General features: G+C 36.7%; 1 protein-coding gene across 1 annotated transcript in view; it reads right to left on the bottom strand.

Annotated features, from left to right (window-relative positions):
* Ret (Ret oncogene) overlaps nucleotides 1-15,118 on the bottom strand; it is a 41,797-nt gene extending 26,679 nt beyond the window's left edge. The window contains exon 1 of the mRNA XM_066728263.1: nucleotides 13,950-15,118. Coding sequence (XP_066584360.1) covers nucleotides 13,950-14,016 — 67 coding nt within the window. The 5' untranslated portion in view covers nucleotides 14,017-15,118. The remainder of the gene's footprint in view (nucleotides 1-13,949) is intronic.
* Between the last annotated feature and the right edge of the window lie 2,961 nt (nucleotides 15,119-18,079).

The raw sequence follows: 18,079 nt of genomic DNA, 5'->3' as shown, positions 1-18,079 counted from the left end.
GTGTTAATTATGCATGTCTATTATTGTAAATTTAAATACAACTTATTAATTAGTTAATGTTCAATCGTTCTTCCATTTGAGCTGTAAAAAATTTCGTGGAGAACAATGTAGAGTTTTTATACCCGAAGGATTGCTACAGATATTCGAGGGGAAAACCATAATTGTGATGGAAATAAAAAGCATAATAGAAGTTATATCTATTAAAGTAACAAGTTTTTGTGAGCGTTTGTTTTCACAAGTAAAACTGCAATCTCTCATTCAAGGCTAACGCACAAAAAGATACTTTCTTCCTATTTAATTAGTTTCTACTATATTTCAACCCACATTTTCATAAAAAATTAACTAACGTCAAGTTATGGTGTTAAGATTTAATTTTATACAAATTTTAAGCAATTTCATAATTATTTTTGTTTTAATTGCAAAAGTACATCAGAAAAAAATAGTTTTCCTAGTAAAATACATATTAGGTTTGCTTAATAACGCGTTACACGAAACTTTATTGTTAGTAAAATTATCGTGACTTTTATATGTACAGCCATTTTATTTATAAGCTATTGCTTGCTTCATGCTGAATTTTCCATAAAGCTTAACGGTTAAAAGTTAACAGTTTTTTTTTTTTTATAGAAAAGAAAGCTTTCAGGAATCAACACATTTCCCATTCATTAGTGATACAGAGCAACGGGGATCAACATTAAGATAAAAATACAGCTCCATATTGTGTAAAACTGTTTGTGTAAAAATAAAAATGTAACGAACACGTTTGCATTACCTTAAGCTTTAAATGGAAGTTGTGAGAAGGTAATAAATTGAAAGCACGAGATTTTATTGAATAGAGAGAGTAACAGATTGTTGTTCAGAGCTTGCGTTAAGAAAAAATGTTTAAAGATGAAAACTCGTGAAATGTGTAACGGCTGAAAGAAGTTGGTGAAAAGTTTACTGGATGGGGTATCGTTGGTTCACCACTGCTTACCCCGGATTCTTCATAACCCCACGCACAACGAGGTCTTTCAACGTCGAAATATTTACATCGCTACTAAAGATTCCCCCCTTTTTTTTCCAACAGCCACAGCAGCTCGATTTCAGGCGCAAATAGAAATAAATGTTTAAAACTTTTCTCTCGGACATTTCGTGTGCAATGAATCCACGACGTAGGTTTAATAAACAAAAACAGTGCCAGCTCCAGCTATTCGCAAAATCATCCTGAAAGGGTAATCGGAGACCGTATATATACGACGCTCGTATAAAGAATACATTTGTGGCGGAAGATTACTTCTGGCAGTATTTAACTTAGAAATTATCTCGCTTGCTACATCCAGAAGCAACACTGCACAATAAAACCAACGAACGATGTCTCTGTCTGCTGTGTCTACTATGAAAACTGTAATTTCGCCTTAAAATTATTTGCAAAAAAAGCAACAAAAATAGATTATAGCTGAAGGTCGGATTTACAGGATTAAAAGATTTTTTTCAGGCTAAATTGGTTTCTAGTATTTAAAAGGAGAAAACAAAGGCGACAATTTTTCTGCCTTCCTCACGAAACGGATAAAATACAGCATGAAAGCAAATTTCGTTTATAAATTGAAGCTGCGTCTCGCTGGATTTCTCTTCTGCGGCTTTGATCAAGCAAGATTTGAAATTCGTCAAAATAAACAGTGCTATAGTAAATAAACAAGAGGATGTTTGGTATAATGTATAGGTGGTGTATATCAGTACGGGCTTATTAATGAAAGTGTATTTACGAGTAAACAATGAATATTCTTTTTTATTAGCTTAATGTTTTAACCTTTCTAATCCCGGAAGCCACTACAGTAGTGCGATAGTGATAGTTGCATTTGAAAAGTTAAATGACGTTGAAGAAAAAGTGTAGTGTAGTCAAAATAAAAAACCAGATGAAATTCTAGGGTTGTAAAGTTTTCCTGCTTTATTTCTGAAATATCAAAAATTATATAACTAACGACACTTTTAAAATTTTGTTTACAAATTAAAGCTGCGTCTGGTTGTATTTGTCTTTTGTGGTGATGATCATACAAGGCAAAACGTACGTATTTCAGCTAAATAAATATCGCAGAATATAATAAATAAGCAAAAGTGTATTTGATATAATATAGAAATCGTTAATCAAAATGAAGGAGTGAACAATTAATATACTTTATTCATTACTATATATCACAATTATTTTATTTCCAGAATATCAAAAAACAATTAATAGCAACTACGTATGGCAGTGAAATATTTTTCTCTGGACGTATTTATAAAATAATTTGAAAGATAGCAGTTTTCCCAAGTATCATTTATCAACCGTTTTAAAGCAGGAAGGGAAATGGTGAACCGCGTATGGTTACATTGCAAAGTGATGTTGACAGAACGGTAGAGGCAACCACGTGGGTTTTTACTTGTGTTGGAGGGATGGTCTTGGTCGGGCATGTTTGCCTGACACCGTCCACAGTCTCCGGACAGTAATGCTACGGATGTGACATGAAAATGATACGGTCAACAACAAACTAGGATGCTACGTATCACAGGTGTTCGTCTGCATTAACACCAGGCGGTGCACCTTAACTCTTAATAGACTCTTTCCATTAAGCTTCTTTACTAATAATGACGATCATTTTCTACTTTACCATTTGATTCTCGTTAACTAGCCCATGCGCACATTTACATAATAATATTGTACTTAAAAACCAAGCACGTATTATATATTGTATAAATATAGATAATGTAAGTAGAACGCACTATGAGTTTTAGCTTCCAAACTATTATAATTTAAAATTTCGCCAGTAATTTTACTTCGTAATTTTGACCTGAAAAGAACCACTTATTTATATTGATTTATTTTAACAAAATAATCAAGGAAGTTCCTATAAAGTATTTGGTGTCTCGATGATAAAAACTCTTAATTTGAATTTCATTTGTATATATATATATATACAACACAAGCTTTATCGATTTTCTTAATGCACAAAGATTATATAGTTTTATCAAATGAAAACAATTGGATGGCAGAGATAGGGGAGAATAAAAGAAAGTATTACATAAGAGCCATGGAAAACTTTGTTGTCCAACGAAATGCGAGATTTGGAAAGAATGTGTTCGGTAAGCTGTAGCCAGAACTTGGGACAAGGATGATATCGATTTCAGTTGTCCTCGGAACACGCAATACTCTCTTGCCACGTGCGAAGCCTCTCTGACCGACTCTCTAATGACTCGAGAGTTCGAGATTCTAGGCACTGCTTGCGAATCTTGTCGAATCGCCACTATCCCCACTCCCCTCACTTTGCAAGAAGAATTGGCAATACTGTTCTCGAGTAGTACGAGTCAATGCTTCGACATTAGAAAGCTGCTCGACTAGCGCTATTAAAAACTAACACAGTGACTTTACGTGAGAACACGTTACTGTATAAAGGTAAACAAGAGAAATTCATAAAAAATGACTAGCTTCACCGACAGATACCGCCGATAGTACGCACATGCACTACCACACTCTCACCTGAATATTACTGTGTTTAACAAAGATCCGCAAGATGAATATGCGTTTAAAGCAGACAAAAGCACGTAATGTTTCGTTAAATGAGCTGGAAGATTCTCGTGGAGATAGTGGACAGTGAGAAAAGCACTCAATTTCCTCGGACAAATTGCGAAAAGACTGTGAAAGCACCCTCTTGTGCACAAAGAGAAAGATATTACACGTTAGATAGGGAGCCAGTTCCCATTGTGATCTGTATAATAAAATAGGACGAGTGAATTGGTGACGAAATTAACGAAGCATCGCCCCATACAAAACAACAGTGGAATTAAGTGAGATTACCGCGTTTCGAGTGGGTTTGAATTACTACGATTAACTCGTATGTAAATATTATAGCACATCCTGTGAAGAACGCAATAATCGAAATGGACGTTTCTCTGAGACACTGACCGATGAGGCGATTTGCATAGCAACGGATACCTCCCCCTTGTTCCCATTCAGAGTATCCTTTCTTATTCAACTTGGCTCTTCGAGTATCGCCTGACTTTTAAATTTTGGATTTGCATCCCAGGCAGGGCCACTTATACTTTGACACAGGTGCGACGGTTACAATCTTGACTCATACTACTTGCAACGGGCGAAAAGCTGCTATTTGGCTTAAAATAAGGTCGGTTATAAAAGAAATCCACTGCAGGAGGATTCGAAGACGTTTTAAAGGAGGAAACGAGTCAAGACGTATCGTGAGTCTTATCTAGGACCATTAAACTTGTCCACCCACGCTCGGAATTTCAATTCGGGGTAAACTATAGTGGAATGTTCTCTAGTGGAAAGAGCAAATACATCGGATTGTTGAACTGACGTTGATACCGAAAGGTTAATAGGATGATTTAATTAGCGGTAAGTGTCGCAGATATAGGTAGGTAGTAGCACATCACTACTGTATATTCCGCTCGAAAGCTCATTGTGTACTCGTTAGGAAAGCTTTGTTTTAGTATTTGGGTTATGGGGTGTGGCGATGGTCTCAGGCCCTATGGGACCGTGACTGTGTTCTATTGTCACTATACTCTCACCCACATACCACGTAGCTGCTACGTCTCGTGGACTCTCTTTTCCTTCTTCAGTGCTATATAGCTGATTAAATTACGTTTTTCAAGCGAATTACTCGACTTTTAGGAATTTCACCAGGTCTAGTATGTTTTATGCATGGTAAACTGTAATAACGTTACAATACTAACAGCGAAACGAGGTTTATTCAGTTATCCTCTCGCACCTTTCGCATACCCTATGAATATTCATTCCATCCCGGGAATCAATAAATACACCCAGGGGAATATTACCAAATCTTATATAGATCCATAAAACTCACGATTGCTTAGCACTTTTTTTATTGTTTCGGCAATCCTGCCGGTGCCAGAGCTCCAGTTTCGCCTTAAGGACTTTAGTCATAACCTTCGTATAAACATAATGCTCTTACGCTGAAGTTTCTGCGAAACTGCACAGTTCCTCTACTGACAGAAACCAGTTAGTCGTAAATCAAATCTTGGCGAGTAATTCGACTGATTTGCGAGTTTTTTTTTATTATTTTTCATTTAGGTTTTTTGTTCCACGAAAGCATTAAAGTCAGGACAGCAAAACTTGTGTACACTGAGAATAAAAATAAAATATTATCAATAAAACTGTGAGTTTGAATTATTTATAGTCGTACTAAAATAAATTGCTATTATAATGGTAACATTTCCACGTTTCGCATATCATAAGCTTCTGTGTAATTAAGCTGATAAACATTGGCGTTCGAATTTCCTATTCAGAAAGTATAATATCAAAATATAGAAACTTTATGTCAAATATTTTAAAACGTATCTATTAATTCGAGATAAATTTGGCCAATTCTTTCGTGTCTAGTTGAGCCATCAAAATCTCTCAACTATATATATATATATATATCCCTCTGTCCGTAAACCAAACCATCACATTTATTTCACAGTATTTAACCTCGCAGCGTAGTGCAGCCAGTTACGTTTCGTTTGGTAATACAACATTTTTTTCTCAGCGTAGAGATTATTTCGTTTAAAGGATTACAACGTAGCATATATCACGTGTACTGCGTGTCTACCGTGACGCGACATGTAAACGAATATTGAAACAAAAAAACGTACAAGCGACGCGCCTAATCAACATTCCTTTTTTCCGCTGTTGCACTGGTAGATCGTATTTTTCAATCAACCAACACAGCTATAACGTTAATGTAATCCTGTTTCATCGTTCCATTTTATCGTTATCGCAATAGTACAGATTTTGATTGGAAAGACTTTGCTTGTTTTAAATTAGTTAATTTGACATTGCAGTTTTTCGCAAGAATGTGTGTTTGCAAGTTGTAGATACTTATCTAAACAAAATGAATGGATTAAAATGATGCAATCACCCAATGCTATCAGATTGACTAAGATAGTTGATTATGCATGTATACTCAACGGTATCGTTATAATGTATTAACGAAAGTAAGTCATTACCATGATTAATGATTGTATAGTTAAACACGATATAAAAAAGCTTTGTCCTTGGTAAGCAGTGAAAGATATATACCTATAGAATAGATTAATGGGCGCAGTCGCTGCGAGGACGAGCAAGTTTGGATCTTTCGTTATGCTACTCTCCAGCCTTTGGGGGTTGCTGCTTCCATAACGACCTCGGAGGGAGCCGGTATCCTCGAGTTTTATAAAAGTATCCTCGCAACGACGTCCTGTCGCGTTACTTTATCAATACGTCGCCCTCTTGCACAATGGATATTGAAAGCTGCTGCATCAAGGTCATCGTTAAACAACGTTATTACACCAAAACGACCATTCTATCACTGGACGAGATATTTGAATAAAAGTGACATCTGCATAATCCAAGTATAATGCGGATGTTATTGAATTTAAGCTGGACGGATTACCAGCGATTAAACCGTCTTGAAAATTGACGTAACGGGCTCTGATGTTTGCTGGAACAGCAAGTCGTCGTAATAACAGTGATAGACAGGTGACACGTGTACCGTTGCCTGGCTGAAAGTCCAAATTAAAAGCATCAGCTATATAGTTTACGAGTCGAGGCCGAACGCTTTACGAGTTAACACGTCGCGCGTTAACAATGATTTCTATACCTTAAAGCCTTGCATTTATCGATCGCTATTTGCCCAAAGGGGATCTTCGTCTCTTTCACGAAATAATCCTCATAACAGTAGTATAATGGCGCGAGGACCGGGTTGATGCTTTATCAAAATATCAGCCAGAATTGTACACACAGCTGCCTACAATTCTATCGCTTATTCGCGTTGAAAAAATATTCGTATGAAGCGAGAAATCAGCAAAGATGGAAATTAAATGAGGCAGAAATACCGAGGAGAGATCAATTTGATCGGGAGCTTCTATATTCGGAAGCTGCGAGTTTTCTTTCACTGATAAATAACTAAGAAAAGAAAACTCAAATGGTGTGTCGAGGGATGGGAAGGTTGCTGTAATTTAAACTTACACATCAATGGGAAACTGCAGGTATACTGTGGGACTGTATGGAGTAAGAAAAACATGAGATTTTTATTCCAAACAATTCGAGTGTGTACCAGAAAAGGTTTCTGCCTTTTTATTGATCAACTAGGGTGTAAAAGGGATGTAAAAATACTAACTAATATACGAGCTTTAGCAGTTCGTTTTAAAATCTTTAAAAGTACATCGGTTTCCCTTTTTTCCAGGAAAAGCTTCTGGATAACACACGTACGTATAGTACCGTCATGAGAAAGAGTCAGCTGATGATTTTTCATTCTCTCTCCCTTTCTCTCAGTATAGTTTACAGACCATTAAAGGTACGAGCGAGCTTCTAAAATTCAAGCGATGGATAATGGCATTTTCTGCTGAATAACGCCCACTAAAAATCGATTGATCCCGTTGTGGTCCGAAGTATTTGTGAGTATACAGGGATGAAAGAAGGACGGGTTTGGGTTGTAAAATGAAATAATGAAGGATTATGATAAATAGGTGAGAGGAGGACGCAAAGAAATAAGGGAATTAAGCAATGGACGGAAAGGAAAAATTTAAGTGAATGAAGAGTAAATGGTTGGTTTAATATAGGCGCATATAGTGCAATAGACCGCTACTGGCACTTTTTGATTACGCGAGTTCTCTCTCTCTCTCTCTCTCTCTCTTTGTGTTAGTTGCATCGACACACAAGGGTAAGGCCGAGGCTGCCTTTTAAGAGGAGTTCGTCTTGATTAACGATTTCGTGGGCGCACGCGATGTTTGATTTTCCTATCCCTCTTCGGCCAGTCGGTTCGAAGCAACCACAACCTGCAAATACCAACCTGATATCTCTCGCTTCATTTGCCCCAAACCTTAACCAGAATTTTTCTTTCTTCAACTCAAACATTTATCCTTCACTCAGCAGTGTTGCGTTAAATCATACACTAAACTCGATCGCTCCTTAAAAACGAGAAAGATTTCTATATAGAATCCCTTTACGAATTTATCATTGTTTGCTTTAATTATTTATAAATACAGATCATCACGATGGTAAGGAGTCAAATTTTATTATACAATGATAGCGTGGTATGGGATTATGAATCAAGTGGGTTTCATATGTCTCGTTGACGATACTCGAATGAAATAAGACATGGGTAGTATCGCGAGAGGATATAGCGCGCCTTATAACGACTTCATAAATATTGGTTGAACGAGTTAGACGATACTTCTTAGTTGCTGGAACTGCGCGATATTCTATACAACGTAGTTAACAACTAGATCTCGGGGCTCTTTCATTATTATTGTTGAAAGTACGACGCCTAAACTCGAACAAGAAGGTGCAAATTGGGCGCAGATTTTGCTAGGTATTATCGAGCGCTTCGCTAATTCTTCTTAAAACTATAACTGATGAGGTAAATATCTAATTATTTTAACTAGCTAAATCTGACTTTTAAGAAAATAAATGTAGAATAATTTTATTATTTATTTAAATATTATGTATTTGAGATAGGAGTCTGTGTAGATCGAATGTGCGTTGCACAAATTTAAAGATGCATCGCACCGTGAACATATTTCGTTTCAGATCATTGGTCTCCTGGTTGATCTCAGTTTCCTGCAGGAAGACAATATTTCTCATAATTTCCAAAATGATGTTATCCTACGCAAGTTATTAGCGAGGGCAACTGCGATCAAGTTTATTTATATTTTAAATAAATCGAGCAAATATTTGGAATTTCTCATTTCATTTTAAAAACCACGTAGAAATTTTATGAGCCAAAGTATTTGATCAATTTTCGAAGAACACTACTACTACAATATTATTACTATAAAAATTCTTTGGCTCATAAAATTCTTATGCGGCTCTTAAAAGATATGAGAAAAACCAAATACTTGCTCGACTTTTTTAAAATATAGACAAACTTGGTCGTAACTGCTTTCATATTTAAAGAGGATAACATAAATGTTTAAATTAGTCGAGAAAGTGGGCTGATATCAATTAGAAGATCAAAGATTTGTTAAAAAAGAAACGTTTCTAATTATGCCCTTTATGCATGTTTAAATTTTTGCAGCGCATCATTGTTACACGTCGAGTAGTTATTTAAAACAGAAAAATCAATATCCCTTGAAATTCACTGGTTCGGTATATAGCCTGTCTGCCGTTAATTAACCATTAACTGCAAGTTTCTGTTTCTTTGTATCGCTATTGGAAATCAGTGAAAAGTTTGAAGAAAACTTTGTTCGTTACTGGACCGAGAATATTGTCCTTGATATGAACTATTTCCGACTCCCTTTCTATTCGCAAATAAATGTCAGCGTCGATTTATATTTACTGTATTTTATCCTACTGTCTTTTGTTGCGCGATAAAATTAATCAAATGGCATATGTATAGGAATAAAAGTTAGCGATAAAGGTGCAGAATGTTTACGGCTGATTGTGGCTTCGCGGACAAGCGGATAAAGTGGGAGAATAACGGAGTCTTTGACGAATTTCGAGGATACAGAGTATTCGATTGTGATTCGAAAGGCGATAGAGCCGACAATCGAGCGTGGGAGAGAAGAGATTCTGGAATATTGTCGTTGAAAATAGCGGAACAATATTTGCATAGCTCGCTGCGTGTCAGTAACAAGGTAGGTCTTCTATTTTACCGATCGATCTGCAAAATCGTGCGCTACGTGATAACCCATCTATCCGAGTAGTCCATGAAAGGTCAGAGCTTCGTCGATCGTGCCAAATCGATTAAAATATATTTGGCCTTCAAAAGGCCAATTGACACTCGTGACGTATATTTTTCTTTAAAGGGATTATTAATGAAATAATAAGTTTTTTAATAGCTTTAACCCAGTTCTCTCCGCGCGATTCGAGGTGTGGTGTCTGACTTTCCACGAATATAATTCATGCAACGTCGTATTTGTGCATTTTACACTCTGCATCAGTATTACGCGTATTTGTACATGTTTCTCCTGCAACTTTAACGAAACGTCCTCGCACGGGTAGATGAGCGACCCTCGTAAATTCTGACAAACGTCAACGCAATTTTCCAAAGTGATAAATTTTTCTAGCGTCTGCTTAACGTCCACGCTGATGCGGAGTAATTTGCACAATAGCGCAGAGCTCGCGCGCTGATATTTCTTTCGGAAGATTCGCTTCGAGCAGAGAGTTTTCGTTAGTTCCGAAACAAAAATCGCGTGTACCATTCACGTTAGAGCGCCGTTTCTTTGCATGCGCAACTTACAGACGGATGCTCGCTGAACTTTAGTTCGATGAAACTCCGTTATTTATTTCGCTTCAAAGCCGAAAGCTCGCTTCGTTGCTGCATAAATAGCGTGCGAATGGAGTTAAAACACCTTTCGCAATTTCTAGCACATATCTCTCAAAAGGGAATAAAAAAAAGGTGGAGTTTTGTTGGTTGTTTTATGAAAAAAAGCACCGTATGAAAATTGTTAATTAAAGTGGAAATTTGTATGAAGAATGACGCGTTAAAAGGGTATAGCCATTAAATGGTTTGCTTCGGTTGGGCAAATCAGTGGTGAATAAACGAAAACTACAGTAGCGGCACATCTGCTGATCGATTTCCGTCTGTATAATGGGTTGCCAGTCGCTAAAAAGAGAGGGAGAGAGTAGGTGAAGAGATGAAGAAGGACAGGTGAATACCTTGAAATAATCGGCAGGGACAGAAATATCGGTGGGCGTCCAGATGTTCCTAACTCGCGAGGCCAAAATAAACAAGCTTTGGCCGAGTCCGAGAGAAAGAGAGAGAGAGAGAGAGAGAGAGAGAGAGAAGCAGTTAAGAGAGACGACCAGAGATCGATTCTGAATTTTGCAGAACTTTAGTGACGCGATGGCGTGACGCTAGCAATGAGACGCACAGGACGTGTTGCTAATGCGAGGATGTCGAGGACGAGGACGATGACGCCCACGGCCCAGACAGACGGTCCGGGACGCAAAGTCGGCAAGGACCCTTCCGCATGTAAATAAGAATCGATGGGAACCAAACGCTATAAGTATATATATATATATATATATATATATATATACTTATATACGATGCTATACGGAGGGAGGGGTAAAGGAGGGGACGGCTTTATCTACCCTTAACCTTATAAACAGAGCACGAAAGGGTCTACGTTTCACTATTATACGCGCTGTGCACTATACATTAAATCCAGAAACCCTATAACCAACTCGCAAAGCGTACGTGCCACGTGATTTTCCAAAATGTCTTCTCCCCCTCCTGTACCCGATGAGCCACATCCGTCAAATCCGTACCGATGCCAAAACCAAAGGTTTTCACCAATTCGATTGATCCGAGTGTTTACTTTCTCCGAACAATAGATCAGCGAGTGGAAGAGTGTTTGCTAATTCTCAGAATGTGACAGGCTTGATTATACGCCAACGCACGGTCGTATACTGTCAACCTTGAAGACAAATTTGCTGATGAATGAAAATTCATCGAGAGATGCTTTTTCGTAATTATAATACAACGGTAGAGTAGAAAACTATGGAATTGTGTTGGGAAATACAATTTTTTCTTCATTGGAAAAGAAATTAGCTTTCGATAAGCCTAATTTGGGTTTTACCAGTGTTTATCTTTGCTGCTACACGTGCCACGAGATTATACAAGGACCTTTCGTTTAGAGATCCTCTCAGTGATTCTCTTTAGTGATCCTTTAAAGTACGTTTCCTCCAATTTTGCTGATTAGGGTCAAAAATTTAAGTTAAATTTGAAGGAACATAACATAATTCCACCAGTCTATCTCGACTATTCTACTTTTTGCTCGTTAGCCAAAATTGACGCTGTGTAATTAATTAAAGTTCTCCCTTATACAGCCGAAGGTCCATCCATACCAATATTACCAGCTGATTTTGTGGTTAAAGCTTTTGTTAATGAATTATTGCGTTATAAACGCGAATCCATGCAATTTCCAGGAGTTTCAGAGAGCAAGGGCTAACATAGGGGTAGCATAGGAATTAACCATCGATCCTCCGTATACTCTACATCGAAATCGCATAGATCTCGTGGCACGCGACAACTCCCTATCGCTTTTTCTGATTACGGTCAAGTGCGAATGCCACGGTTCAACCTTCGCGTGGCATTCTTGCAAAATTACAGTCGCCTTACCTTGTAGGCAAGCTCATTAGCACGAATCGCAACGACCTTTGGCCATTTTTCGTAAGAAAAGCAACAAAAACATGCAAACTCCTGCCTCGCTCCTCATTTGGTAGGAAAGTTTATTCAGCGTCGTCACTTTTAGCAATTTTGCCATTTTTCGTTCACCCTGTGAAAAGCAACAAAAACATTTTCACTTTTGCGTCGCTCCTCGTTTAGCAGGAAAGTTTATTCAGCTTCGCCACATTTAGCAACTACCTACATGACTGACACGTTAAACAAATTTTTCCATTAACATAACTGTAGTTTTATTAGAGTGGTTACAATAATATGCTGGAGAAACATTGCTTATTTGCCACTGGGTGAATTCATCGACCAATTACTTGGATAATCCTGTTTGCTGGTGTATACTACGAGTCTTTTAACAATGTATAGCTTTTGTTATTGCTCAATTATACGGATCATCTTGAGGGACAAGGAAATGTCACACGCAATTTTAAGATCTATTTCGTTCGGAAATGATGACCAATCCAGGTTCACGGACGAGATATAGTTTTTCTTCTCTCTAGCTTCCTTGGTCGATATTGATTTTCATGTTTATATGTATCGCAGACACTCTAAAAATAGTCCTAATTGAAACGCACGAAAGTAACGTTGGACAAAAATGAATTCAGTGTGAATTTTCAGAAATCCTATCGTTCGACCGATACAATTTTAATAAATATATGTAGCTTTTGTCAGTACTCAATTACAAATTGATTTGAGAGACAATGTAATTCAAGTTCAGGGCCGATAATGTGCTTTTTCTTCCCTCCCTTTCTTATCATTGATATCAGTGTTTTATGTATCATAGATACCCTAAGAATAGTCTTAATTGAAACGCTCGAAAGAAACATTGGACAGGTCTGAGTTCCACGTGAAATCTGCAAAAGTTTAATCGTTTAATTCAATATTTCCCAACTCAAGTTCAAGGACAATGTACCTTTTCTTTCCTTCTTCTTGCATGTAGATATCGATTTTCATGTTTATATGTATCGTATAGACACACTCCAAGAATAATCCTAATTAAAACGCATAAGGTTAACGTCGGGCAGAACTGATGGTTTCTATATGAAATTTTCAAAAATTCAATCGTTCGGCACTAGCTCCAATTAAAAAGTAATTTCCCAAATGGGACTTTAGGTACACACATTGTTCCCCAGTAATTACTAAAATGAGCAATGCATACAGTTTTATAAACATTCTGCCAGGAACAATTCAATGGAAAAACTATGTTTTAACTGGACCATGCTTTCTCTCTTTCTCTCTCTATAAATGTGGTAAACTAAAGCATCGATTTTTTAATTAAAGTCATTTGTGATAAACGAGCGTTTTATTTATTTATCATTTTCATTGAAATTGGTAATCGAAATCGTTCGTATGTAAATTTGCTCGATATTAAACGGGTTTCGCGATACAGTGAGCCACTAGGTAATTTAGCATACAATACTTTAACGAATCGCGTGATTGATTAAGCATACAACTAATATGAATATTGGCAGTGTGCTAAATAAGCTTACTGAAAAGTTTGTGCAATGTGACTTTGCAAAATATGTTAAGCAGACGAGACGACAGGAAGATAAAGGAAAGCTAGGTTTTCGAGATAAAAGAATTGTAAAATGTGGTGGCTCGTGTATTTTTTTAGTAGAATTCAGTAGTAGATATAGTTGTTGGGATTGCTTATTCGTTTTGGGTAAAAGGTTGGAGTAAATATATCGAATCGAGGGTCCACGCGAGTACAAACAAACGCACGTGCGCACGTGACGTAGTAGGATAATGGTACTCTGCCAACTGTAAAAGGGAAATGAGGTGGTTTGAAAGGATCCTTTATTTCTTTCCTCCACTTACCTGATACGTTTGCTCTTATTAGTAATAGCAACAGCAGCACGTACGGCTGCCATCCTGCACAACTCATCGTGACCGTTCACCAGGTATCACTGAACTCTGCCAACCATCGAAATTGCTAATTCAAACACCACTTACACCCACTGACAGTACTGCTTCGACACTTGCATTTGACCTTTTCCACAGATTTCATTATCTATCACCCTCAACCCCCATAAAGTCATAGTTACTAGCGACATGTGCATCTCAAGGTCGCAGTAAATGTTCAACTAAATTATTAATGTGATTGATCAGGTAGAGTTTTGCGAGGGATGTTAAATGCGTTTTCTTTTAGATTGGATTAAAAGCACTAGTTGATTTTTTGAGGAAGGGTATAAAATTGATGGGAATCATTGTCGAAGTATAATTTTTTATGACAGGACATCAGATTGATGTTCGTGAAAGGATCATAGTAAGGATATTTTGCGAGAAAAATCAAGTAGTTTATTAGGTACGTAGTTTCAAAAGAGCGAATTGATTTTTTAGAGAGAAAGAGAGAGGGAGAGGGTAAAGTCGTGACGAATCCTTGTAGAGGAAGAATTTGGAACGAAATGGACACCAGGTTAATGTTTATGGAAGGGTGGAAAAACGAATATTTTACCAGGAAAATTAGGTAATTTTTTAGGTACGTGTGTCTAAAAAATGAATTGATTATTTTGAGAGAGGGAGAAAAATCAAGACGGGTTCTTACAGAGAGACAATTTATATAACAATTGAACAACAGCTTGATGTTTGCAGAAGGATAACAGGAAGGATATATTGCAAGGTAAATTGTAGTCCATTAGGTACGCTAATTTCAAAGAACGAATTGATTTTTTACATGAGAGAGAGAGAGGAAGTAAAATCAAGATAAATCCTTGTCGAGGTACAATTTGGAATAAGAGAAAATTAGGTTAATATATTTATAAAGGAGCAAGACGAACAAAAGACGTGCGAAATTTGGCGAGGAAACTTTGGTAGCGTTTCAGAGGAATTGAAAAGGACGAGTCGATTTTTCGAAAGAGAGGTAATACAAAATCTCGAAACGAGTCCTTGTTAAAGGACAGTTTGGGATAGGACGATACTATGGCTTTTTCGTGGAATATTAAAAAGAGCAAAAAGCGTAGGATATAAACGCGGTAACGTCGCGACGCTTCGGCGTTACGGCCGATACTGGATAGCAAGCACCAAGCCAAACCACCAAACGCCGTCAGGACGCACAACGACCTTATCAGAGAGTTTTCCGCGCGTGCGCATGCGCGTATGCGTGTGCCCTAAGGAATCGAGGGCGCTCGAGGGAATCCCTCATTGTAGCTTGGGGAATAGGCGCGACCCTTCGTTGTCGTGGCCAATGCCACTACCAACCAACCACGCACTATTACCTCCTTCCAATTATCGCATTATTACTCCGCACTACTTTATGCCGCGTTAACGATCTTCCGCAATTACCAAATCTCTCGAAATTCCTTTTATACAATTGTTCCTCTCTCTCCCTCTCTTTCTCTCTTTCTATCAACCAACATCAATCATTTCGAGTCACGAGGTTTCTATTTTTAGCCCACTCCTTCTATTTTTGTACCATTCCTAGATTTTTTCTTTCTAGTTACAATCGAGTTCCGATAATAATTGATAGAATGTTTTAACATGTATTTGTATATGTAATAACGAATAGTATTATAAGAGCATTTACCAATCGGCTTTGATCGATCGACTTTTCTCACCTTTGGCCCGGTATAGGCATCGGCTTTCAGTCGATGCATTTCGTACCGCGCAGCTCGGTGGAAAAATATTATTCTGAAAATATAATCGTCTCGCGCTTTCATGCAGTGACGAATGGTTTGCGTGACTATCGAATAAATTTGAAAAGCGGAAGATCGAGAGAAAGGGGCTATAATCCAAAAGCAATGTACTCGCTTATACTCTTCCTGCTTCTTATTTTTAAAAGCTTTCTTCCACGCTTTTCCAGCCTCTCGGACTCTTTCCACTCAAAGCCCACCACGCGTGCCGTCATTTATGATTTTATACAAACTCTCCGCGTCTAACTATACTGTATAACACTTAACACGATGTTCCTCTCGCTTTCACTCAATGAACATTTTTATGTATATATATATATATTTTTTCGAGTAATATACTTGTCAATTGATTTGATTTGTTAGAATATTAAACGCGTGCGTTCGTCAGTAGTTTTATTGGCGTGGAAAATTGACAATAATTGCAAAATCGAGGAATGTGTAAGGGTAATTGTTTTTTTTTTCGTGACGGTAAGTAGTTTTGTGAAATTGATTCGTGTGCACATTCGCTGATTTTACTTCGTGTGATACCTTACAGTTGTGTATTATAGTATAAGGCAAATGTGCACACGAATCAATTTCCCGTAATGTATATATTATGTATATATGTATAGATTATAATTAATAGTGAAGAGAAAACGCATGTCCAGCATACGAGGACCTAAGAAGATGACAAATAATCACCAGGTGGACGGTTGATTAGCTCTTTATTACGGGAGCTTTGACGCTGCCCCCTATATGAGAGAGGGAGTGGAATGATTGGAGGATTAGAGTCCTCGATTCGTGCAATCCTCTTATTCACGCTCTTTGCTCCAATCCACGAAACGACACACGCATATAAGAGGCAGGTAACGCATATAGGACTGGCTGTATTATTTACTCTAAAGTTTTACCTCAAACTAATACCTATCGATCCCTACTATATACACAAATATATTTATACTACTTAATTTATTCAAATTTCCACCTTGATGATATACAAATTCATGACAAAAGATTACAAGTTCTACTTTCTTTACCTAATATATTTTGCCATCGAATTATAACGATTTTATAAAAGAAATATGATGCAGAATATGATATCAATCTAGAAATATTATAGCATTTTTCATGCATTATTACTAAATTTCATCAATTCGAAACACCGAAAAAACAGAGGATACAGTAAAGACAGCAGATTTCAAAGTTTATTATGAAATTTTTAGTAACGAATTAAGTACTAACTACAGAGAGATTAAATTTGAATTATAACAGTTCCTACAGTTATTCAAGGCAACGTACAGTATGTATTTTATTTGTTATCGTTTTCATGTAGCCAAACTACTGATGATATTAGGATTATTCGATACATTATATTTATAATTTGTCATTGTGTATAATCTGTATTTATCTATACTTGTAACGATTTTTTCGAAAATGAAGTTTATTTTCTTCGAGCGGATATATATAAGAGTACGCATGTTTTGATGAAAAACTTTAAATGAAAATAATAACTTACACATTTCTATGGATAATATTTTTAAGCATTTTACTAACTTTTAACGTAATTAGTACTAATATTTTATGTATATTAGATTGGTTGATAAAAATAAAAGTAGCAATAATTTTTTTAATCAAATATACACGTGTGCATTCTTGCCTCCTCACTTACTATTATCCCAATGAATACAAACTTTAAATAAAACCAAATATTTAAAAAAGTATTAGTCTTTAAAAAAGTTTATATTTAAACGACTTTTCATTATATTATCATCTACACATGAGTATCACCAATTTTATTTTCCTATACTACACATAGCTTAAAGAAATGAATTTATACTTTTAAAATGATACTTTATTAAGCTTTAAAATAAAATGAATAAAATTTACAGGGGAATGAGAGTCCTTGAGTCTTTTGTCTTTAACCGCTGCAAACACAGGTCACACAACGCAACACAAACACAAAATACGCGTTTTTCACTCGTCACATTTACAAGTATTTGACTTATTACAGGAATTTTTACGAGGATAAAAACTCTTTCACTGCACACTGCACACTGCACTTCAATTTTATACTGTTTTCTAAAAAATGATTTAATAATAAGTTAAGAGAAGCACGATAATCCACAAGAAAAACGCACCACGCATACTAAATACTGGCGATATTCATGATTTTTTAAGTTATTTCACTGTATTTTGAGTTTATTTAATTAAAACAAGAGAGAAGCACACGTATCCACAGTACAAACGCACCACGCGCACTAAGCACTGACGTTTTTCACGAGTTTTTAACTTATTTCGGTATATTTTGGGAGATTTTTTGATTTAAAATGGAGAGAAGCA

The sequence above is a fragment of the Prorops nasuta genome, unplaced genomic scaffold (assembly GCF_024137725.1).
Source record: "Prorops nasuta isolate Cenicafe-Biocafe unplaced genomic scaffold, Cenicafe_Pnas_1.2 PNAS00006, whole genome shotgun sequence".
NCBI lineage: Eukaryota > Metazoa > Arthropoda > Insecta > Hymenoptera > Bethylidae > Prorops > Prorops nasuta.
The sequence above is the reverse complement of the archived record's forward strand: the minus strand, read 5'-3'. Positions and strand labels throughout refer to the sequence as shown.